The 26,260-nt window shown below is 29.9% G+C and overlaps 1 protein-coding gene across 2 annotated transcripts in view; it reads right to left on the minus strand.

Moving 5' to 3' along the window:
• Positions 1 to 26,260, minus strand: part of blow (PH domain-containing protein blown fuse) — a 76,782-nt gene that overhangs the window by 38,647 nt on the left and 11,875 nt on the right. For both annotated transcript variants that reach the window (XR_012722498.1, XM_075308831.1), the window contains exon 2: positions 5,022 to 5,681. Coding sequence is in view for 1 of the 2 variants with exons in the window: in XM_075308831.1 (XP_075164946.1) it covers positions 5,022 to 5,079 (58 nt within the window). In the remaining variant the exon portion in view is untranslated. The remainder of the gene's footprint in view (positions 1 to 5,021; positions 5,682 to 26,260) is intronic.

Below are 26,260 nucleotides of genomic sequence, written 5' to 3' on the forward strand. Positions count from 1 at the left end.
ATGGACTGATATGGACCACTTTTGGCATGGCTGTTAAATATCATATACTACCACCTCGTACCAAATTTCAACCAGATCGGATGAATTTTGCTTCCCCAAAAGGCACCGGAGGTCAAATCTGGGGATCGGATTATATGGGGGCTATATATAATTATGGACTGATATGAACCCATCCCTGCATGGTTGTTGGATACCATATACTAACATCACGTACCAAATTTCAAGCGAATCGGATGAATTTTGCTCTTCCAAGGGGCTCCGGAGATCAAATCTGGACATCGGCTTATATGGGGGCTATTTATAATTATGGACCGATTTCGACCAATTTTTGCATGGGTGTTTGAGGTCATACATTAACACCACGTACCAAATTTCAACTGAATCAGATGAATTTTGGGTTTCCAAGAGGCTCCGGAGGTCAAATCTGGTGATCGGTTTATATGGGGGCTATATATAATTATGGACCGATGGGGACCATTTTTTGCATGATCATTAGAGACCATATACTAACACCATGTACCAAATTGCAGCCGGATCGGATGAAATTTGCCTCTCTTAGAGGCTTCGCAAGCCAAATCGGGGGATCGGTTTATACGGGGGCTATATGTAATTACTGACCCATGTGGACCACTTTTTGCATAGTTGTTAGAGACCATATACTTACACCATATACCAAATTTCAGCCGGATCGGATGAAATTTGCTTTTCTTAGAGTCCCCGCAAGCCAAATTTGGGGTTTCGTTTATATGAGGGCTATACGTAAAAGTGGAACGATATGGCCCATTTGCAATACCATCCGACCTACATCAACTACTTGTGCCAAGTTTCAAGTCGATAGCTTGTTTCGTTAGGAAGTTAGCGTGATTTCAACAGACGGACGGACGGACGGACATGCTCAGATCGACTCAGAATTTCACCACGACCCAGAATATATACTTTATGGGGTCTTAGAGCAATATTTCGATGTGTTACAAACGGAATGACCAAGTTAATATACCCCCATCCTATGGTGGAGGGTATAAAAACGGGAGAACGAATACGAATTTAAATGTGTGCATTGATTTTTTAGCAATTTTAGTCAGTGATTTAGTTTATTGAACATTTAGCAGTTTATTAAACATCAATACGTACACAGAAAAAAATTTCGCGAAAATTTTTCCAATTAAAGTCTTAATTGAGTTTTAAAAAATATTCAATTAAAAATTTAATTGATTCAACAAATTGAAACAAAAACCAATCACAACAAGTATAAACGGCCGTAAGTTCGGCCAGGCCGAATCTTATGTACCCTCCACCATGGATTGCATTGAAGCTTGTACTAAAGACTGGCATCCACAATCGAATTACTTGGGTTGCGGTAACACTAACCGATGGCAAGGTTTCTTAAAACTTCTTAACACCGTCTACTCAATTGTAAGTTAGTCCATACTGAGTATATATTAAACAAAAAGGTCGATTAAATACTATATAATTCAGTTTGACAAAATTTTCTATAGAAATAAAATTTTGACAAAATTTTCTATAGAAATAAAATTTTTACATAATTTTCTACAGAAATAAAATTTTGACAAAAATTTCTATAGTAATAAAATTTTGACAAAATTTTCTATAGACATAAAATTTTAACACGATTTTGTATCGAAATAAAATGTTGACAAAATTTTCTATAGTAATAAAATTTTGACACAATTTTCTATAGAAATAAAATTTTGCTAGATTATTTTTGGGGATCGGCTATATATAACTATAGACGGCTATGGACCAATTTTGGCATGGTAGTTAGCGGCCATATACTGCACAAAGTACAAAATTTCACCACGTACCAAATCTTAACCGGATCCGATGAATTTTGGTCCTCTAAGAGCTCCGGAGGTCAAATCTGGGGATTGGTTTAAATGGGGGTTATATAATTAAGACCGGCATGGACCAATTTTTGCATATACTAACACCACGTACCAAATTTCAACCGGATTGGGTGAATTGTGCTCTTACAAGGGGCTCCGGAGGTTAAATCTGGGGATCGGTTTATATGGGGGCTATATATAATTATGGACTGATATGTACGGTCTTCTAAATTCATGCATGGTTGTTGGATACCATATACTAACATCACGTACCAAATTTCAACCGAATCCGATGAATTTTGCTCTTCCAAGGTGCTCCGGAGGTCAAATCTGGGGATCATTTTATATGGGGGCTATATATAATTATGGACCGATTTCGACCAATTTTTGCATAGTGGTTAGAGACCATATACTAACACCATGTACCAAATTTCAGCCGGATCATGTGAAATTTTCTTCTCTTAGAGGCCTCGCAAGCCAAATCGGGGATCGGTTTATATGGGGGCTATATATAATTATTGACCGATGTGGACCAATTTTTGCATGGTTGTTAGAGACCATATACTAACACCGTGTACCAAATTTCAGCCGGATCGGATGAAATTTGCTTCTCTTAGAGGCCTCGCAAGCCAAATCGGGGGATCGGTTTATATGGGGGCTATATATAATTATTGACCGATGTGGACCAATTTTTGCATGGTTGTTAGAGACCATATACTAACACCGTGTACCAAATTTCAGCCGGATCGGATGAAATTTGCTTCTCTTAGAGGCCTCGCAAGCCAAATTTGGGGGTCCGTTTATATGGGGGCTATACGTAAAAGTGGACCGATATGGCCCATTTGCAATACCATCCGACCTACATCAATAACAACTACTTGTGCCAAGTTTCAAGTCGATAGCTTGTTTCGTTCGGAAGTTTGCGTGATTTCAACAGACGGACGGACGGACGGACGGACATGCTCAGATCGACTCAGAATTTCACCACGACCCAAAATATATATACTTTATGGGGTCTTAGAGCGATATTTCGATGTGTTACAAACGGAATGACAAAGTTAATATACCCCCCATCCTATGGTGGAGGGTATAAAAATTAAGGGTATCAATTATTTTTTAATTGATACTATCATTTCTATGATTGAAGACATTTCAATTAAAAAATTAATTGGATCGATTAATTTCGTGATTCGATCTGAAAAAATTTTTTTATGAATTAACAAAAAATAACGAGGGTTTCCTTTTATACTTCGGGATTAGAGAACAAAAACAACTATTAATTATCGAACAGTACACCGAAAAAAAGTAAACCGTTTTATAGGAAGAATGAACTACCTCGCGCGAAAATTGAACTAAATTGTACTCTATGTGTTGAGATTTCTACAAAGCATTGTCAAAACTAGTAAAATTTAATGCCATGTTATAGTTTTTAACTGCAGTTCTCGAAATTACTCCATCTCACAGAAGAAAAAATTAACTAAAAGTAAAGAAGAAAATCATTGGCGCCAAATCATGACTATTTTAACCATACAGTAGTTCATTCTTACTATTTTTGGGAATCGTACGAAAAATTTTCATTTCCTCTAGTTCATATTGAACTTATGTGTACGATCATTGTACTTTATACCCATGTTTAGTTCATAAAATGTTTGAGACATACTTAAAAAAAAAACTAAAATTTCATTGAGCTGTGGAAAATTTCGCAAAAAAAAAAAATAAAATTGAACTACAAACAAATAATTTGCAATAAATATAAGTTAAATTTCGCGTTAGTTTAACTACGAAAATTTTTTTCTGTGTAGCTTTATTGTTTTTCAAAATATTCCCAATTAGGATCTATATTGCATACGTTTGAACCAATTGTCGAAGCACTTTTGCCACTTTGGTTGAAGTATCTCCAAAACATGAATTCTCAACGCATTAACCGCTTCTCAGGTGTAGAAAAATGTTTACCTCATTCGGTGCCAAGTCCGGTCTATACGGAGGATGACCCATCAAATCGATGTTTTTAGTGCTCAAACATTAAGTTGTTTGAGCTTATGTTGTCGTTATGAAAAGTGGTCCGTCTTTCGATAGTTGTGAACCTCTCAGAATTGACTGTTCTGCGTTCACAGAAAAAAAAATGCACGAAAATTTTTCCAATTAAAATTTTAATTGAGTTTTAAAAAATATTCAATTAAAAATTTAATTGATTCAACAAATTTTTTAATTGAAACAAAAATCAATCACATACACTAATAGTATCAATTAATTTTTTAATTGGATCAATTAACTTTTTATTGATACTGTGATTGAAGACATTTCAATTAAAAAATTAATTGGATCAATTAATTTCGTGATTGAATCAGATATGCTTGCAAATTTGTTTAGGCAGTGGCCGACTATCAAACCTTTTTTTCGGAAGGTTCAAGTGTAGTTCACTTTGGGTTGAGTGAATTACCCGAATTTATTCTGATAATTGGTTCATAGTTTTGCTGCAAGTAGAGAATGCTGATGAGGAATGTGGTAATTCCGAAACAGCATTTAATTGCAATTGCTGAACAAATCAATTAGTTTTTTTAATCAAGAGCCTTTTTCCCTACTTGCTTCTGTAATTGGTACTATCATATTCGAATTGAAGCAATCTCAAATAAAAAATTAGTTGAATCAAACAATTTCGTTATTGAATCTGGGATTTGTTTTTTTCTGTATAATGATTAAAAACCAATGTTTGGCTTGATCGAGCTAAGCCCTGTTTTGACTTGTTTTATTTAGTATTTAACACAATTAATCTTAAAAATATTACTAATACCATTCCAATATTTGTATAGCAAATTCGTGATATTTATTTCTAATTATCTAGTGTGAGAGTAGATCGTTTAATTCATACCAGGAACCATAACTAAATGCTTAAAATATTTTCGATTTAGAACTACTTAACACATTTACGTTGTTAAAGAATGTGTGAATTAAAATGTAAAAAAAAATAATGGCATCTAAATCTAGTATTTTCAAATCCCATTAATAAGCTGGAGTATCATAAAGCATAAACATTGGAATAAGGTTGTAATAAAAATTTTCCATATTTAATTGTTTAAATTATTCTTCACTCATTATATGATTTATTTTTAATGGATTTGTTTTTTGTGGTTTTTATTACACATTTTTTGTTTTGTTTTGGAATTAAACATTACTTACCACATAGGAATTGTGTGATTTCGCCTTCTTTGGTTGATTGTATAATATCCAAATCCATAATGAGTTACTTGTTAGATTTAATCTCGAATTAATGCAATATGTATGGAAAGGTTCGTAGTTGGTTAAATTGGAATTATTTCTTTTTTTATTATTTTTATTTTTTTTTTTTTTTCTCTATTTGGATCTAAATTTTGATGTATGACATTTACAATTAGCACAGATTTGTTAAAAGATGATGATTTTTTGTTATTATTTTTTTATTGAAGAAAAAAACTCAGGTTAAATATATTTGTTTTACTTATTGCGGAGGCTATGATTGTTGTGAATATTTTTCACACTTTTTTTTTATTTAACAACAACAAAATATGCCAATTTTTTCTTATTGATTATTTTGATTTTTATAAAATTCATTTTCCAAAGTGAACAAAGAAAATATTATATTTACAAGGAATTGAATTATTTTTTCCTCCATTTAAAAAATGTATAAACACACACACAGATATTACTCGTTGCACTGTCTGAATGGTTCTTCCATGGTGGATCATTTATTTAATGCATAATGCCCCAATGCTGCTGTTGCTGCTGCTACCTTTGAGGCATATATGTGGTACAGATAATGCTCTCCTACAGCGCAAGTTGTTGTTCTGTCAGTTTTAGTATCTGTAATAGTCAAGAAAAAGAAAATAAATGTTTATTTTCAATCATAAATATATTTTTAATTATTATTTATTGCTTAAAAAAATGACATTGTATCATTGTTTCCATTAAGAATTTTAAAAACATTAATTTTTTGTGTAGTACCTTTAGACTTTAACCCCCATTTTCATAAAGCTCCGTTAGTGCTCCTTTAACTAATGAACTTTTAAACCGTATTATGGACATAGCTGCCATATTGTATGTATATTCCATATGCCAGTTAGGAACTTAACTGCCGAAAATTTTTCAGTTAATGTTAACCGGAGAGAAGATATTTGCAATTTACTTTCTGTTAACTGGGAGTTAAAGCCTAACGGAGCTACATGAAAATGGCCGTAAGTCTCATTTAACAGAAAGTAAATTGTAACTTTGGGGCCACTTTCATGTAGCACCTTTAAGATTTATCTGTCACTTAACAAAAAGTAAATTCTAGATATTTTCTCTCCGATCAATTTTAATAGAAAATTTTTCAGCACTTACGTTCATAATAGTATATAGGCAAGATTAAAGGCATATCCGTAATGCAGTTTACACAAAAAAAAACTGTTCCAAAGAGTTTGTCTTTACACTAATGATTCCGAGCCAAAGAAGCGGAGAATTGAAATAAGGATATTTTAAGACAACATTCTGTTTTAAATTTGAGTTTTGCGTACTTGATTCTGGAAGTTAATTTTAATCTATTCGTTTTTCAGATAGTTTCTTCAAAGTCCTTTTAAAATGTGCTAACGACAACTTAAATTTCCAAATTTAGACTTGACCTCAAGTACACACAAAAAAATTCTTTTCTGATTCAATCACGAAATTAATTGAAATGTCTTCAATTACAGAAATGATAGTATTAATTAAAAAATTAATTGAAGGTCAATTAAAAAATTAATTGATCCAAATAAAAAATTAATTGATAATATTAATTTTTGTGATTAATTTTTGTTTCAATTAAAAAATTTGTAGAACCAATTAAATTTTTAATTGAATATTTGTAAAAATCAATTAAAATTTTAATTGGAAAAATTTTCGCGAAATTTTTTCTGTGTAGAAATTTTGCTGTTTCAAGTTAAAAAACGTATTTGTAATATGTTAAAGCATTGAAAACCTCTCTTAATTTAACGTGTTTTTTTTTTTTTGCTTTGTAGTGAAAATACAAAAAGTCAACAAACTTAAAGACGATTATATTACTTTTAAAGAATCAAAATTATTAAAGCCAAGTTGACCTTGTTCAAACAAAATTTTCTTTCATATTAGCATACTCATTTTAAGTCGAATCATTTAACTATAAGGACAAGACTTTTTTGAAAAGTTTATCGACTTTTGAACAAGGAAACAACTTTATATCAAAGAAATGCGTCTTCTATGCTAAGCAAAATTCACATTCGTATTTCAAGGACATGAAATTTTTGGCCTGACGACTATATTTTTTTTTTCAGTGTAAAATTTCATTGGCTAATCTTACACTAACGGAACCTCTCGTTTTCTTATTAGGAGAGAATAAGTCCCCTTTACCTATACACAATAAAATTTTATTACCAAAATTTTTCCAATTAAAATTTTAATTGAATTCTAAACGATTTTCAGGGAGCCACCGTGGTGCAATGGTTAGCATGCCCGACTTTCATACACAAGGTCGTGGGTTCGATACCTGCTTAGACCGAACACCAAAAAGTTTTTCAGCGGTGGATTATCCCACTTCAGTAATGCTGGTGACATTTCTGAGGGTTTCAAAGCTTCTCTAAGTGGTTTCACTGCAATGTGGAACCCCGTTCGGACTCGGCTATAAAAAGGAAGTCCCTTGTCACTGAGCTTAACATGGAATCGGGCAGCACTCAGTGATAAGAGAGAAGTTCACCAATGTGGTATCACAATGGACTGAATAGTCTAAGTGAGCCTGATACATCGGGCTGCCACCTAACTTAACCTAAACAATTTTCAATCAAAAATTTAAGTGGTCCAACAAATTTTTTAATTGAAACAAAAATCAATCACAGAAATTAATAGTATCAAATAAATGTTTAATTGGATCAATTAATTTTTTGATTAACGTTGGTGATTGATACTATTTCTGTGATTGAAGAAATTTCAATTAAAAATTAATTGTGGGTTAAATTCTAGCGAAAGCCAGGATTAACGACCAGGAAGGGTTTTTTGTGGATTTGGCAGGGAATTATGTGCTATTAGCTGCACGCATACGGCAGCTAATAGCACTCGGGTCTGTAGTGCCAACGATTGGACCGTCTGAAGGAGGCAATAGCTCAGAAGAGGCCAGCTTTGACCAATACATAAACAAAATCTATACTAAAGGACGTGGAAAGGTTCATTCGCCCGAACCGAAACATGTACAGTCCAGGCGTGTATAGATTTGTATCTGGCGTTTTCTTTTCAATGGCTCTATTAACCATGTTCCTTAATCTATATCTGTCCATAAAGCTCGAAAAATAATTGTATAATTAGATATAATGCATTTGGACGTCAATTGCCTGTTTCGGTATCAGGCTAACATGAAATATAATAAGCAACGATGGGCCCGTCGTAAAACTAGGAAAAACACGACTAATGTACGCGTTAGAATTGTTGTTGTATCCTGGAAACTAGTTTCTGTAAGTTGTCACATGTTGTTGTAGTTGACTGTAGAAACAATAAGCACTGTTCGACTGTTCACCACTTAGGTGAATTCTAACAAATTAGCTTTCTAAAAATAAAAATAAATTTCGTGTTGTTGCATTACTATGTAACAAAACGAAATAAAAATAAGATTAAGGGACTTGTAAGTTATATGAAAGATGATGTACAGCGGGAGAAAAGATGATTCAATTTGTAAGAGGAAAATTCCCAAATGTTTTCGCCATAAGGAGTTAGCATAAAGGACCCAAAATTGAGTTATCTCTCCCAGCCAGATCTATACTAAAGGCTGTGGAAAGGTTCATTCGCCCGAACCGAAACATGTACAGTCCAGGCGTGTATAGATTTGTATCTGGCGTTTTCTTTTCAATGGCTCTATTAACCATGTTCCTTAATCTATATCTGTCCATAAAGCTCGAAAAATAATTGTATAATTAGAAAAAATATTTTTTTGTCGAATTAACCCTTTCACTACCGAAATAAACCTATGGCTATTACACATTTTTGATCATATATCTTCCCTCGGAGAGTGTTTAAACCTATTACAAGCACATAGATGAGGGCTAAGACCTATCCCACTATTGCGTCGATGAGGAATTCTTCGAATAAAAAGGCACCAGCAAATTTTGTCATATCCGAAAGCGTAAGTCTTCATGAATTATGGCATAATAATAATTGATTTAATTGCTCAATGTGGCACTTGAATTAAAAAAAGCCACTGTTGCAGATTCAATACCATGAAGTCATTACTCGCATTGTGAACAGAGACAATTCTTTGGGCGATTGTGGCATGAGTCATGGTTTGGAACGCGACTTTAGTTCGTTTCTCTTTAACTGTTTGTAGATACTCTGTTGTCCATTGACTCCCCGCCGCATAGGCCAGCCTGCCAGCCAGCCAGCCATGATGGATGACGATAAAAGCAGTCATTATTGTTGGCATTATTACTAAAGTTGTCTCCATATTCATGTTTTAGAACAGAGTTGAAAAATATTTCTCAATTGTCTTTAATTAAGATTGAGTCAAGAGGGCAATCTTTCAATGAACTAATTCAGATGTAGACCGAAATTTTGTTCACATGGAAGTTTTGTTTGCCATTTCGATTTGTTTTCGAAACTTTGAAAAAAATAGAATAGAAAAGTACTGAAGTTATTTTATGATTTGTGTGATTTTCTTGTGGAGGGGTTACCTCCACCAAGGGTTAGAATTGTTTTTGGGATTGTAAACTCGATTTGCATATAATGAAATGAAAGGGTGGGGACCAAGCATCAAATTCTTGGAAAAATAAAAAATTTGTATTTCTTAACAAATTAGTGTCTGTTAATTGATATAATTGGTTTGTCAAAGAAGTCTTTTCGTATTTTATCAATAGATGTCGTTGAAGTTAATTATGTGGTTGCAAAATCTATAGGACAATCAATCAAATCTGCAGTTAAAACTCTGAGACTTCAATTTGCTGTTCAACCACAAAGTTTCGACAAAGTTGATTGAAGCTAAAAACTTGTTAAATTAAAAAATTAATTGATACAATTAACTTTTTAATGAAACATGAAAAACTATTTTCATGTAGGCGACAGATAGGTCCAGTGCGGCGGTTTAAATTTTTGTCAACTAACGTAGCAATAACGGAGCTTCATGAAAATGGAGGTAAGTCAGTTAAAACAATGATGGATTTTTTTTTTGTATTTATACCCTTCACCACTACTGTGGTACAGGGTATAATAAGTTTGTGCATTTGTATGTAACGGCAAGTAGGAAAAGTCTGTGACCCATCGTTTAGTATACCGATCGTCTTAGAATTAAATTCTGAGTCGATTTAGCGATGTCCGTCTGTCTGTCTGTCTGTCTGTCCGTCCGTCTGTCTGTGTGTTCATGTATTTTTGTGCGCAAAGTACAGGTCGCAGTTTAAGTCCGATCGTCCTCAAATTTGGCATAGGGTCGTTTTTTGGGACAAAGACAATCGCTATTGATTTTAGAAAAAATCGGTTCAGATTTAGATATAGCTGCTATATATATTTATCCCCGATCTGGTCATAATTGGCTTGTTTATCAACCGATGTTCTTCAAATTCAGTACATCCGAATATTTTACGAGTCTCGAAAAACTTGCAAAATATCAGCTAAATCGGTTCAGATTATATCTAAATCTCCCAGATTATATCTAAAGCTCCCATATATATTTATTTACGTGAAATTTTGCATAGAATGAGTAGAATTGACATTCTACCAATGCTTGGTAAATTTGATTGAAATCGGTTCAGATTTAGATATAGCTACCATATATATCTTTCGTCCGATTTGCACTTATATGGCCTCAAAAGCCAGAGTTTTGCTGTGATTTAGTTCAAATTTTGCACAAGGAATACGTTTAATAGTATCGATAAGTGTACCAAATTTGGTTGAAATCGGTTCAAATTTAGATATAGCTCCCATATATATCTTTCGTCCGATTTGAACTTATATGTTCTCAAAAGCCAGAGTTTTGCCGTGATTTGGTTAAAATTTTGCACAAGGAGTACGTTTAATAGTATCGGTAAATGTGCCAAATTTGGTTGAAATCGGTTCAGATTTAGATATAGCTACCATATATATCTTTCGCCCGATTTATACTCAAATTACCACGGGGGCCAAAGTTAAACTCCCATTTACGTGAAATTTTGCAGAGATAACAGAATTATTATTCTAACTATACATGTCAAATTTAGTCGAAATCGGTTCAGATTATATATAGCTTCCGTTATATGTACACCAGAGTTTGGAAAATATGGTAGACTATTTCATATTTTAGACCCATTTTCAATGGGATTTTCCTCCAATTGACTGCATAGTTTCCACGGAGAATGTATTTAATATCATATTTAAATGTGTCAAGTTTGATCTAATTTGGTTCAGAATTAGATAAAGCCTCCATATATTCGTTTTTCCGGTTTATACAAATATGGCCAAAATTCCCACACTTTACACAAAATTCTGTGATAATTTCCCCATATCTTAGTCATATCCTACACACTGTAATGCCAGACTTTCCACAGAACGGTTGAGTTTTAAATAAGGCTCCAAGTCGCCCGACTTGACCAAATAATATATCACAACCCACACTTGACCACATATCTTGGCAAGATCTAACCAATATCCTTGTAAAATCGTCACTGCTGAGTAGCAAAAATTGTAAATGTTACTCCCCAGCAAAAACTCCTATTACCAGGTATGAGTACAAGTATGCCTGCACCAAATTGGTAACAACTTCCTCGTACATATATCAGCAGTAATACTTTTACACGGGCATGACATTGGAGGAAAGTACTTCCGTGCAAGCATACCAGAAGTCGAAAAATAAGTACTTCTTCGCAAGCATACCAGCTCTCCAAAAATAATATCTTTACCATAAATATACCCAAAAAGTGCGAACTCACCCCTGTTGTTTTGTAAAACAACAAACTATACCACGCTCCACGACATGGATATATCCAATGGTGTTATTTTGTAATATAACTTATGTACTATACAACTTTATAAAACAAAGGTATATTTTATTGGCAATTTTTTTCTGAAATGTAATTTGCATTACTTATCGCTACTATTAACGGTGCCCACTGTAGAGCCGAACCCGGACCTCAAGATATGATTTTGATTACCGGTATTAATAGAAAGAATCACTTTTTGCCTACCCAGGTAAGTTATTATTTTTAAATCCCAGGTAATACTGCAAGTAGTAACTTTTTGATTACCGGTATTACTGAAAGAATCACTAGTGCTTACCCAGTTTTCGCTTGGTTAAATTGTCCTATATCTCGAATACATAAGTATCGCCTGATAAATCGCAAATGCTCTTTTGTACAATTGCCTCAAAATTTCTCTCGCTTCATATTTCCCATATTTTTTTTTATTAACATTGTGTTTCATTCCAGGCCGTTAGCCGATTTCAATTTTAGTTCTAGAGATTTTGTAGAAGTACAAAAAATTGTCTCCATTATAAGTATTTGTATCTGGAAATGCAAACCTTTATATAGCTCCCAGTAAATTTGAAGTAGTTGGATGGTAACACAAATGTTGGTCTACATGGTGGTGAAGGGTATAATATAGTCGGCCCCGCCCGACTTTAGACTTTACTTACTTGTTTTAATTAAAAGTATATTTGAAACAATCAATTTTTTAATGAAGAAAGTGATTGAAAATGGTTATGTTTATAATTAAAAAATTACTTGTTTAATTGAATTAATTAAAAAAAAAATAAATGAAATTTGCTAATGAAACTAATTCATCATTTAATGATTAATCATTTAATGATAACTAATTTAATCATTTATTTTTTATGACCAATTAAAAAAGAACATGATTGATATTCCAAAAAGTTATAAGGAGGCATTGTCCAGCAAATCAAAAAATGAATGGCAAGATGAAATGCAAAAGGAAATAGCATCGTTATTAGAAAAGAAAATTTGGGATATGCAAGATCTTCCTCCGGGTCATAAACCTATAAAATGTAATCCTATAATCATAAACCTATAAAATATAGCTAAAGGTTGCAGCCAGAGGTATGGTGTAGATTATCAAGAGACATTCTCTCCCGTGGTCAGACATGCAACAATCACAATGCTATTGGCAGTGAAGTATGGGATGCACTTACATCAAATTTATGTTGTCACCCGGCATACTTGAATGGAAATCTCAGCGATGAGATTTACATGGTTCAACCAGAAGGGTTTGAAGATGCCAAAAATCCTCAGAAAGTTCTGCGGTTGCAAAAACTACTTTATGGACTTAAACACGCTGGGATTATAACGACCTTCAAATTTGTTGATACCATTTTGGTAGTACTCCTTCGGTTTTGCCTCAAAATAGGCCTCAGTATCGGCGATCACCTCTTCATTGCAGCCAAATTTTTTCCATGCGAGCATCCTTTTGAGGTCTGAGAACAAGAAAAAGTCACTGGGGCCAGATCTGGAGAATACGGTGGGTGGGGAAGCAATTCGAAGCCCAATTCATGAATTTTTGCCATCGTTCTCAATGACTTGTGGCACGGTGCGTTGTCTTGGTGGAACAACACTTTTTTCTTCTTTATATGGGGCCGTTTTGCCGAGATTTCGACCTTCAAACGCTCCACATAATAGTCACTGTTGATGGTTTTTCCCTTCTCAAGATAATCGATAAAAATTATTCCATGTGCATCCCAAAAAACAGAGGCCATTACTTTGCCAGCGGACTTTTGAGTCTTCCCACGCTTTGGAGACGGTTCACCGGTCGCTGTCCACTCAGCCGACTGTCGATTGGACTCAGGAGTGTAGTGATTGAGCCATGTTTCATCCATTGTCACATATCGACGGAAAAACTCGGGTATATTACGAGTTAACAGCTGCAAACACCGCTCAGAATCATCAACACGTTGTTGTTTTTGGTCAAATGTGAGCCCGCGCGGCACCCATTTTGCACAGAGCTTCCGCATATCCAAATATTGATGAATGATATGACCAACACGTTTCTTTGATATCTTTAAGGCCCCTTCTATCTCGATCAACTTCATTTTACGGTCATTCAAAATCATTTTGTGAATTTTTTTGATGTTTTCGTCGGTAACCACCTCTTCGGGCGTCCACTGCGTTCACCGTCCTCCGTGCTCATTTCACCACGCTTGAATTTTGCATACCAATCAATTATTGTTGATTTCCCTGGAGCAGAGTCCGGAAACCCATTATCAAGCCAAGTTTTTGCTTCCACCGTATTTTTTCCCTTCATAAAACGGTATTTTATCAAAACACAAACTAATTGACTAACAGACGTCAAATTTTGACACGAATCATTTGAAGGTTGGTAAACCCTCACAAAAAATCGCTTCTGTAACATATACTCCCAAACATATTTTGCTTCAAGCATATACATTTTTGGGTATTGCCCACACATTTATATGTTTGATCTCTACCAATATATAATATGTTTGAAAGCATATTGGTCTAAACAATATATGTTTGGGTAGTCTAAGTTCCAAACATTTTGTATTTTTGCATCCAAATTCAATAATGTCATCTTCCAAAAAACAATATGTTATTATGTGACCATATAATATGTTTGGAAGCATTTTGCACCCAAAAATATTATATGCTTAAAAAAATTCTCCCAAACAATATTGTGCTCAAAATTTTATTTATTTATTTATATATTTACAATCATAATGAATTATGAAAATAAACAGGTAATATAGGTGCTAACAACATAGGTTTTCGACCTGAATGCTCAAAATTTTGTTTCTGACCAATTGTATATTCCCCGACATCTTTCTCACTTCCACGAGATTTTTTAGTTCTTAGCACCTTTTTCTGTAATACAAACATTGTAGAAGAAATTATTCAATTTTATGATTTTTTATTTTATTTTAATTTTACCTTTTGCCGGACGGGGATTCGAAGAGCGGACCACACAGTTTGTAAGGATCAAAGAAGTAGCTGATCAATTGCCCAAGGAAAAATAAAATGTTAATTTTGTAATAACAAGCAACAACCACCAACTTAATTCAATATCGCTCCCTGTTAAATAGCGCTCCAAGCTACTAAACACATATATGTTTATAGGCTATTTCTAAATTAATATATGTTTGCATTCAAGCATATTATATTTACAAACATTTTATGTCCCAAACATAATATGTTCTAACATATTAACATATATGTCCCAAACATGTTATGCTAGTTTATGAACATTATATGCTTGCACTCAAAAATATTGTGTTTAAAAATTTGTGTTCCAAACATATAATGTTTATAGCCAAACATATGAAAAACAGTCTTTTTCAACCGTGTACTATATAAACATAATATGCATTTAATACTAGCGGCGCCATCTATGTGTCAGACCGGGGACTTATCAGCCAACCTGTTATAATAAAACAAAATCTATTTTTATGTTAGCCTGATATCAATGCAGGCTGGTTCAATGTCCAAATCATTTAAACTAGATAGAAATTATTACAATATTTATTCGAGCTTATTGGACAGGAAGATTAAGGGAATTGACATCATTAAGTTACTGAAAAGAAAATGCCAGATACCCATCTCGCAAGCCTGACTATACATATATGTTTCAGTGTTTGCCACTACACATTTCCATAGTCTTTAGCGAGATCTGGCCGGGTGAGATGATTAAATTTGGTTCTTTTATGTTAATTTCATATGAAATTTACATACGAGAATTATTCTTCCCAAATTTAACCATTTTTCACCCGCACTGTGCATCATCTTTTCGTATAACTTTACAATCCCTTAATCTTATTTTTAGATTTCGATTTGTTACTACACTAATGTACCAACAAATCGAAATCTATTTTTAAAGACATTGCTGAATTCACCTGATTGGCGAACGATCACACAATGTCTTGTTTCTAGTCAACAACAATTACTGTGATAACTTTATGAAACTGGTTTCTAAGGACACAACAACAATTCTAACGACAATATTAGTAATGGTTTTTCCTTATTTACGACGGGCTCCTCGTAGCTTACTATTTTTATGTTAGCCTGATATCAATGCAGGCTGGTTCAATGTCCAAATCATTTAAACTAGGTAGAAATTATTACAATATTTATTCGAGCTTATTGGACAGGAAGATTAAGGGAATTGACATCATTAAGTTACTGAAAAGAAAATGCCAGATACCCATCTCGCAAGCCTGACTATACATATATGTTTCAGTGTTGGCCACTACATTTTTTTAATTTTAAATGAAATTTTTAATTGAATCAATTAAAAAATTAATTGAAATTTGCTTTAATCAAGTATTTTTTCAATGTCCAATTAAAACTGTGATTGTTACTTTCATTTTCGTGACATTTTTCAATTAAAAAATTAATTCGATCAATTAATTTCATGATTGAATCAGATTTTTTTTTTTGTGTATATAGGAATGAATTATTTAAGACATACAATTTTCAATTACATATGTTTTTTATTTGGAATTTACATATGTTTTTTATTTGAAAATATAAAATCACATTTTTTAATTTTTAATGATAAACAGAGATGTAAACACAACATTCAATTTATATAGTGTAATTCCTCTAACAATAAAGACATACATTTAATCAACTTCGAACAAAAGCTTCAAACAACAACTCCAAAAAACAACGATCGACAATTACAAAATACATCATCCAGTGTGCATAGGACGATGATGAAGTCATGCAACATGCAACAACTCTACCACCATCAGCCAGTATTCCGCAAAGACCATTCAGCTTAGCCAATCCGCCCAATGCCATTTTATATGCAGGCTGGTTAAATTGGTACTATACTGTCGACTAATATCCAAAAACTGGTAGATATTGAATCCTATAAAGACAATAAAATAACCAAGCATACTAAGCGTTCAGTATTTATTACAAATCCCTGAGAACACAATCACGAAATTAATTGAACCAATTAATTTTTAATTGAAATGCAATCGCAGAAATTATAGTACCAATCACCAAAGTCAATAAAAAAACTAAATGTTCCAATTAAAAAAAAAAATAATTCATACAATTAAGTTTCATTATTGATTTTGTTTTAAATTTGTTGAACCAATTTTTAATTAAATATTTTTGTTAAATTCAATTAAAATTTTAATTGGAAAAATTTTGGTGATAATTTTTTTTTGTGAAGTAATCGCAGTGATGTTTGACATGCTGAAAACAAACGCAAGAATCGATGTTAAGTGTGCTGTTATATAGACGGTCATGTTTTGTCAATACGATCCTATGATATGTTTCACGTAGTCTTAATTAGTCCGTCGTGATATCTCACAAAACAAAAATTGTCATGATTTCTGAAAACAGAATTTTCGTACCAAATTCCGTACAATTTCTCGACTATCGAATATTTTGGCAATACTTAGTTCGCTGGGAATTAGCCACAGCACAGCTCAAGCGTAAACATATCGAAATGTATTTCGTGGATCTCTTAGTAACCAACTAAACTGAATGGCTTGTATATTTTACGGATGCGAGCGTGTATTACAAAACAAAACCACAAGCCAAGTACATTTTATGAGGTGGCGTTCAACATTGCCCAGGGCATTGTCAGAAGAGGCGGACGAGAAGCATGGGTTAAATTTTCCAGCGAAGATGGGGGGGCCCAGGGGGTAGTATAGGATCACTAAATATCCAATAGCCAGCCAAACAAAAATTTGAACAAACAACACTGCATTGTTGCCTTCAGGGATTGCTCATGAGCGATGCCGCTTGCTGCTTACTCACTGAATGACTGCTAAACAAGTGGGGTGGGTGTTGCAGCATGAAAACCACGCTATTGCTTTAAACACAAAAAAACACCACATCACAACAAAAGTAGGAATACAACACCACCAACAAAGGTAACCCACAGTGCGCTGGGAATATCGTCATCTCGGCCATCATCACCACCACCCGCAATGTTTTCATTAACGCATCCATGAATCGCTGCCATTGTCAGAATGCGGCTACGAATCACACGCACATAAAAAACTACTTCCCATGAACAAGGTCTTCCACTTGCTGTTGTTAATAAAATAAGGATACAATTCTCCATACACGTGTACCTGTTTTTGGTGATGGTATTTAAATGGAAATTGTAGGCATTCTTAATGATGCACGCAGGAATACACTGCCCAGCATTTGCGTAGGATAAACGAATGGTGTTCATTTCATTTCTATAGGAAATTTTGTCAAAATTCATTTTTTATAAGAAATTTGTCAAAATTTCATTTCTATAGGAAATTTTATCAAAATTTCATTTCTACAGGATATGTTGTCAAAATTTCATTTCTATAGGAAATTTTGTGTACATTTCATTTCTATAGGAAATTTTGTCAAAATTTCATTTCTATAGGATATTTTGTCAAAATTTCATTTCTATAGGAAATTTTGTCAAAATTTAATTTCTATAGGAAATTTTATCAAAAATCATTTTCTATAGGAAACTTTGTCAAAATTTCATTTCGATAGGAAATTTTGTCAAAATTTCATTTTTATAGGAAATTTTGTCAAAATTCATTTTTTATAGAAAATTTTGTGAAAATTTCATTTCTATAGGAAATTTTGAGAAAATTTCATTTCGATAGGAAATTTTGTCAAAATTTTATTTCTATAGGAAATTTTGTCAAAATTTAATTTCTATAGGAAATTTTGTGAAAATTTCATTTCGATAGGAAATTTTGTCAAAATTTCATTTCTATAGGAAATTTTGTCAAAATTCATTTTTTATAGGAAATGTTGTCAAAATTTTATTACTTTGTCAAAATTTCCTTTCTATAGGAAATTTTGTCAAAATTTCATTTCTATAGTAAATTTTGTCAAAATTTCATTTCTATAGGACATTTTGTCAAAATTTCATTTTTATAGGATATTTTGTCAAAATTTCATTTCTTTAGGAAATTTTGTCAAAATTTCATTTCTATAGGAAATTTTGTAAAAACATCATTTCTATAGGAAATTTTGTAAAAATTTCATTTCTATAGGAAATTTTGTCAAAATTCTTTTCTATAGGAAATTGTCGTCATAATAAAATTCCATTTTTATAGGAAATTTTGTCAAAATTTCATTTTTATAGGAAATTTTGTCAAAATCTTATTTCTGTAGGAATTTTTATCAAAATTTTCATTTCTATAGGAAATTTTGTAAACATTTCATTTCTAGAGGAAACTCTTATAAAATTTACGTTTCTATAGGAAATTTTAACAAAATTTAATTTTTATAGGAAATTTTAACAAAATTTAATTTCTATAGGAAATTTTGTCAAAATTTTATCTCTATACAAAATTTTGTCAAAATTTCATTTCTATAGGAAATTCTATCAAAATTTCATTTCTATACCAAAAATAATCGATGTTTCAAAAATTTAATTTTTATAACAATTTTATAAAAATTTCATTTCTATAGTAAATTTAGTCAAAAATTTATTTCTATAGGAAGTTTTGTCAAAATTTCTTTTCTATAGAAAATTTTGTCACAATTTCATTTCTATTTCCAAAATTTCATTTCTATAGGAAATTCTATTAAAATTTAATTTCTATAAGAAATTTTGTCAAAATTTCATTGCAATACGAAATTTTGTCAAAATTTCATTTCTATAGGAAATTTTGTCAAAATTTCATTTCTGTAGGAAATTTGGTCAAAATTCATTTTTTATAGGAAATTCTGTCAAAATTTCATTTCTATAGGAAATTTTGTCAAAATTTCATTTCTATAGCAAATTTAGTCAAAATTTCATTTCTATAGCAAATTTTGTCAAAATTCATTTTTTATAGAAAATTTTGTGAAAATTTCATTTCTATAGGAAATTTTGTGAAAATTTCATTTCGATAGGAAATTTTGTCAAAATTTTACTTCTATAGGAAATTTTGTCAAATTTTCATTACTATAGGAAATTTTGTCAAAATTTCATTCTATAGGAAATTTTGTCAAAATTTCATTTCTTTAGGAAATTTTGTCAAAATTTCATTTCTATAGGAAATTTTGTCAAAATTTCATTTCAATAGGACATTTTGTTAAAATCTCATTTTTATAGGACATTTTGTCAAAATTTCATTTCTTTAGGAAATTTTGTCAAAATTTCATTTCTATAGGAAATTTTGTTAAAATTTCATTTCTATAGGAAATTTTGTAAAAATTTCATTTCTATTGGAAAATTTGTCAAAATTCTTTTCTACAGGAAATTGTCGTCATAATAAAATTCCATTTTTATAGGAAATTTTGTCAAAATCTTATTTCTGTAGGAATTTTTAACAAAATTTTCATTTCTATAGGAAATTTTGTAAACATTTCATTTATAGAGGAAACTTTTATAAAATTTACGTTTCCATAGGAAATTTTAACAAAATTTAATTTCTATAGGATATTTTGTCAAAATTTTATTTCTATAGGAAATTTTGTCAAAATTTTATCTCTATACAAAATTTTGTCAAAATTTAATTTCTATAGGAAATTCTATCAAAATTTCATTTCTATACGAAAAATAAGCGATGTTTCAAAAATTTAATTTTTATAACAATTTTATCAAAATTTCATTTCTATAGTAAATTTAGTCAAAAATTCATTTCTATAGGAAGTTTTGACAAAATTTCTTTTCTATAGAAAATTTTGTCACAATTTCATTTCTATAGGAAACTTTGTCCAAAATTTCATTTCTATAGGAAACTTTGTCCACAATTTCATTTCTATAAGAAATTTTGCCAAAATTTCATTTCTATAGGAAATTTTGTCAAAATTTCATTTATATAGGAAATTTTGTCAAAATTTCATTTCTATAGGAAATTTTGTCAAAATTTCATTTCTATAGAAAATTTTGACATAATTTCATTTTAATAGGAAATTTTGTCAAAATTTCATTTTTATAGGAAATTTTGTCAAAATTTCATTTTTATAGGAAATTTTGTCAAAATTTCATTTCTATAGGAAATTTTGTTAAAATTTCATTTCTATAAGAAATTTTGTAAAAATTTAATTTCGATAGGGAATTTTGTCAAAATTTCATTTTTATAGGAAATTTTGTCAAAATCTTATTTCTGTAGGAATTTTTATCAAAATTTCAATTTCTATAGGAAATTTTGTCAACATTTCATTTCTAGAGGAAACTTTTATACAAATTACGTTTCTATAGGAAATTTTAACAAAATTTAATTTCTATAAGAAATTTTGCCACAATTTCATTTCTATAGGAAATTTTGTCAAAGTTTCATTTCTATAGGAAATTTTGTCAAAATTTCATTTCTATAGGAAATTTTGTCAAAATTTCATTTCTATAGGAAATTTTGTCAAAATTTCATTTCTATAGGAAATTTTGTCAAAATTTCATTTCTATAGGAAATTTTGTCAAAATTTCATTTCTATAGGAAATTTTGTCAAAATTTCATTTCTATAGGAAATTTTGTCAAAATTTCATTTCTATAGGAAATTTTGTCAAAATTTCATTTCTATAGGAAATTTTGTCAAAATTCCATTTCTATAGGAAATTTTGCCAAAATTTCATTTCTATAGGAAATTTTGTCAAAATTTTATTCTTTTAGGAATTTTTGGTCAAAATTTCATTTCTATAGGAAATTTTGTCAAAATGTCATTTCTATATGAAATTTTGTCAAAATTTCATATTTATAGGAAATTTTGTCAAAATTGCATTTCTATACGAAATGTTGTCAAAATTTCATTTTTATAAGATTTTTTTTCAAAATTTCATTTCTATATAAAATTTTTCCAAAATTCCATTTCTATAAGAAACGAACAAATATATCCTTGTATACCAACATTAACCTCTCCCACAATTACTCAAATATGACCTTTAGGTTTTAAGGTGAATTTATATAGCGTTTTACCAGGTGCAAAAAATTTCTATTTGCCCTCCTTCGCTCTTTTTGTTTTCTTTTTTACAATATCCTATGTGGGAAAATATCCCATGTATTTAAAAATACCTTTTTCCAGGAATAAGGATAAGAAACATTGAAATTTTATGATTTCCTTCTAATAAATATTTTTTATTTTTAATTTTTGAGAATATTAAAAATCCCTTAAGGCTAAACGTTTTATATAACCTATTCCCATTATGGTACGGACCATTGAAGATGGTTTCCAACTAAACTGAGTTTTTTGTTGCTGTGTTAGTGGTATAAAAATTAAATTATGTAGGATGTCCCAAAAATATTCCTTGGGTGTATGTGGGTTTTTTTTGTTAAACCTCCTCCGTTTCATAGTACAAAGATGGAAATATTGTTATATTGTTTAAGTATTCCCTTTGGAAATCACCTTATGTTGTGATGCCATAAGCCATGTTCGTACACATTTTTTTGGTCAATATCTTATAAGCACTTATTCTTGTTTAAAGAACCTGATCGCACAGTAGAAGATGAAGCTTTAAAGATGCCACAATAATGAATACTTCACAGAGTCCCAAAGCTAATTTCATTAGTATTGTAAATATACGAAAATTATTTTTTTTTTACTTTTTTATCATGAGATTTATGAAGAAATAAGAAACACCGAAAATCTTTCGATATATGCCTATTGGATTTATAAAGTATGATTAATGGTATGACGTTTCTTTTTGGTCAATAAACTTCCAAATTTGAGTAACTCACCAGAGTTTATTTTCGGATTATAATAACTCTAGGGTGCGTTAGTGTAATGAAACAAAAAATGTATGACAAAAAAAATTGCGTTCTATTCTAAAGATTTATGCCATTTTCAACCCATAGGGTACTGTTCGTTAATGTAAGATTGAAGACATCTAGTGTTGCACCACTCCTAGTGGGCTTGGTCACTTTGTACATGCATATGTGTTATTGATGGACACAGTTGATTGACAATCATCTTATGCGTATCTTCCGCTACTGATATTAAGTCTTTTTTTTAATGTAATTGACATAAAAAAGTGCTTTATAATAGGACAGTCTCCATTAACTTAATGATGTTTTCATCTTACATCTTAGAATCATTTACACTACTTATTTCCTAAAGTCATTGGTCTTTTATGTTTCTCGATATTACTTTATGCCAAGTTATAAGTGTCAATGTTACTCAGAATGATGAAAAGGAAATTGAAATCTGATATGGGTAAGAAAAAATTCTATGGCTTAGTAAACTTCTTTGAAAAAAAAAGAAAAACTACATACACAGAAAAAAATATTACGAATATTTTTTCCATAGGAAACGTAATAGAATTTGGAAAATATTTCATAGAAAAATTAAATTAATACTGGGTACAGTATTTGTACGAGATATCCAGAACATATTACCAGAGCCTATATTGTCGGTATTGCCATCTTAATTTTTCGTAAATTGACTCCTCTTTCCTGCTTTCAGAAATAAACATGTAAATTCATTATACTAGGGCTATAAGTAAATAGCCCCACAATCTAGAAAATTCAACCATATTGGACTCCTATTTTTGATTTTGTGGAAGTGGATTCTAGAAATTGGGAAACAGAGCAATATCGATCGGTGATTCGATTCTTCTTTTTGCAAGGTAAATCGCACATAGAAAGAGCGTTGATGGCTACAGTCAAAAATCAGCTTAACGAAAATTATCGATCGGTTTAAGGTGTGTGACACAGCTGATACAGAAGGCATTTCAAAATATGCACGAAATATTCAGTGCGTTTGTTGTCCGGCAGTCACTCCGGACAACAAGCACAAGCGGTCTGATTTTCTGCCTCATCGAGATAGTCAAATAAACATGAATTGGAATCACGGTTGCCACTCGAGTCAAAAATTATCTACCAAAATTGTGAGAAAATTTTACCAAATAACTACCAAACAAAAAAGAAATGTTTTTTCATAACTTTTATAGAAATAATAATTTTGTCCAAATTTTATGTCTATAGAAAATTTTGTCAAATTTTATTTTGTATAGAAAATTTTAGCAAAATTTTATTACGAGAGAAACTTTTGTCAACATTTTATTTCTGATGAAAATTTTGTCAACATTTTATTTCTATAAGAAATTTTGTCAAAATTTTATTTCTATAGAAAATTTTGTCAAAATTTTATTTCTATAGAAAATTTTGTCAAAATTTTATTTCTATAGAAAATTTTGTCAAAATTTTATTTCTATAGAAAATTTTGTCAAAATTTTATTTCTATAGAAAATTTTGTCAAAATTTTATTTCTATAGAAAATTTTGTCAAAATTTTATTTCTATAGAAAATTTTGTCAAAATTTTATTTCTATAGAAAATTTTGTCAAAATTTTATTTCTATAGAAAATTTTGTCAAAAATTGTATTTCTATAGAAAATTTTGTCAAAAATTGTATTTCTATAGAAAATTTTGTCAAAAATTGTATTTCTATAGAAAATTTTGTCAAAAATTGTATTTCTATAGAAAATTTTGTCAAAATTTTATTTCTATAGAAAATATAGTAAAAATTTTATTTCTATAGGAAAATTTATCAAAATTTTAGTTCTATAGAAAATTTTTTAAAAATTTTAGTTCTATAGAAAATTTTGTCAAAATTGTTCTTCTATAGAAAATTTTATTTCTCTGGGAAATTTTGTCAAAATTTTATTTCTATAGAAAATGTTGTCAAAATTTTATTTATATAGAAAATTTTGTCAAAGTTTTATTTCTATAGAAAATTTTGTCAAAATTTTATTTCTATAGAAAATATTTATCAAAAATTTTATTTCTATAGAAAATGTTGTCAAAATATTATTTCTACAGAAAATTTTGTTAAAAATTTTATTTCTATAGAAAATTTTGTCAAAATGTTATTTCTATAGAAAACTTTTTTAAAAATTTTATTTCTATAGAAAATTTTGTCAAAATTTTATTTATTTAGAAAAATTTGTCAAAATGTTATTTCTATAGAAAATTTTGTTAAATTTTTATTTCTATAGAAAATTTTGGCAAAAATTTTATTTCTATAGAAAATTTTGTCAAAATTTTATTTCTATAGAAAATATTGTCAAAAATTTTATTTCTATAGAAAATTTTGTCAAAATTTTATTTCTATAGAAAATTTTGTCAAAATTTTAGTTCTATAGAAAATTTTGTCAAAATTGTTCTTCTATAGAAAATTTTGTCAAAAATTTTATTTCTATAGAAAATTTTGTCAAAATTTTATTTCTCTGGGAAATTTTGTCAAAATTTTATTTCTATAGAAAATGTTGTCAAAATTTTATTTCAATAGAAAATTTTGTCAAAGTTTTATTTCTATAGAAAATTTTGTCAAAATTTTATTTCTATAGAAAATATTTATCAAAAATTTTATTTCTATAGAAAATTTTGTCAAAATTTTATTTCTATAGAAAATATTGTCAAAAATTTTATTTCTATAGAAAATGTTGTCTAAATATTATTTCTACAGAAAATTTTGTTAAAAATTATATTTCTATAGAAAATTTTGTCAAAATGTTATTTCTATAGAAAACTTTTTTAAAAATTTTATTTCTATAGAAAATTTTGTCAAAATTTTATTTCTTCAGAAAAATTTGTCAAAATGTTATTTCTATAGATTTTGTCAAATTTTTATTTCTATAGAAAATTTTGGCAAAAATTTTATTTCTATAGAAAATTTTGTCAAAATTTTATTTCTATAGAAAATATTGTCAAAAATTTTATTTCTATAGAAACTTTTTCAAAACATAATTTCTATAGAAAATATTGTCAAAATTTTATTTCTATAGAAAATATTGTCAAAATTGTATTTCTATAGAAAATTTTGTCAAAATATTATTGCTATAGAAAACTTTTTTAAATATTTTATTTCTATAGAAACTTATGTCAAAATTTTATTTCTATAGAAAATTTTGTCAAAATTTTATCCCTATAGAAACTTGTGTCAAAATTTTATTTCTATAGAAAATTTTGTCAAAACTTTATTTCTATAGAAAATTTTATTTCTATAGAAATTTTTGAGAAAATTTTATTTCTATAGAAAATTTTGTCAAAATATTATTTCTACAGACAATTTTTTCAAAATTTTATTTCTATAGAAAATTTTGTCAAAATTTTATCCCTATAGAAACTTGTGTCAAAATTTTATTTCTATAGAAAAATTTGTCAAAATTGTATTTCTATAGAAAATATTGCCAAAATATTATTTCTATAGAAAATTTTGTCCAAAATTTTATTTCTATAGAAAATTTTTGTCAAAAATTTTATTTCTATAGAAAATTTTGTCAAAATTTTATTTCTATAGAAAATTTGTCAAAATTTTATTTCTATAGAAAATTTTGTCAAAATTTTATTTCTATAGAAAATGTTGTCAAAATTTTATTTCTATAGAAAATTGTGTCAATATTTTTTTATTTTTATAAAAAATTTTGTCAACATTTTATTTCTATAGACTAGCTACAAAAGCTATCGGCAAAATCTACCAAAACACTTCTACCAATTAATAAAAAATCGACCATTTTTGGTAGAATTATACCAACGGTGGCAATGTGATTGGAATGTACCGCAATGGACTCCGTGAGCCGAACGATGAAAGCGAAAATTGTTCC

Source organism: Haematobia irritans, chromosome 5 (genome assembly GCF_050003625.1).
Source record: "Haematobia irritans isolate KBUSLIRL chromosome 5, ASM5000362v1, whole genome shotgun sequence".
Classification (NCBI taxonomy): domain Eukaryota; kingdom Metazoa; phylum Arthropoda; class Insecta; order Diptera; family Muscidae; genus Haematobia; species Haematobia irritans.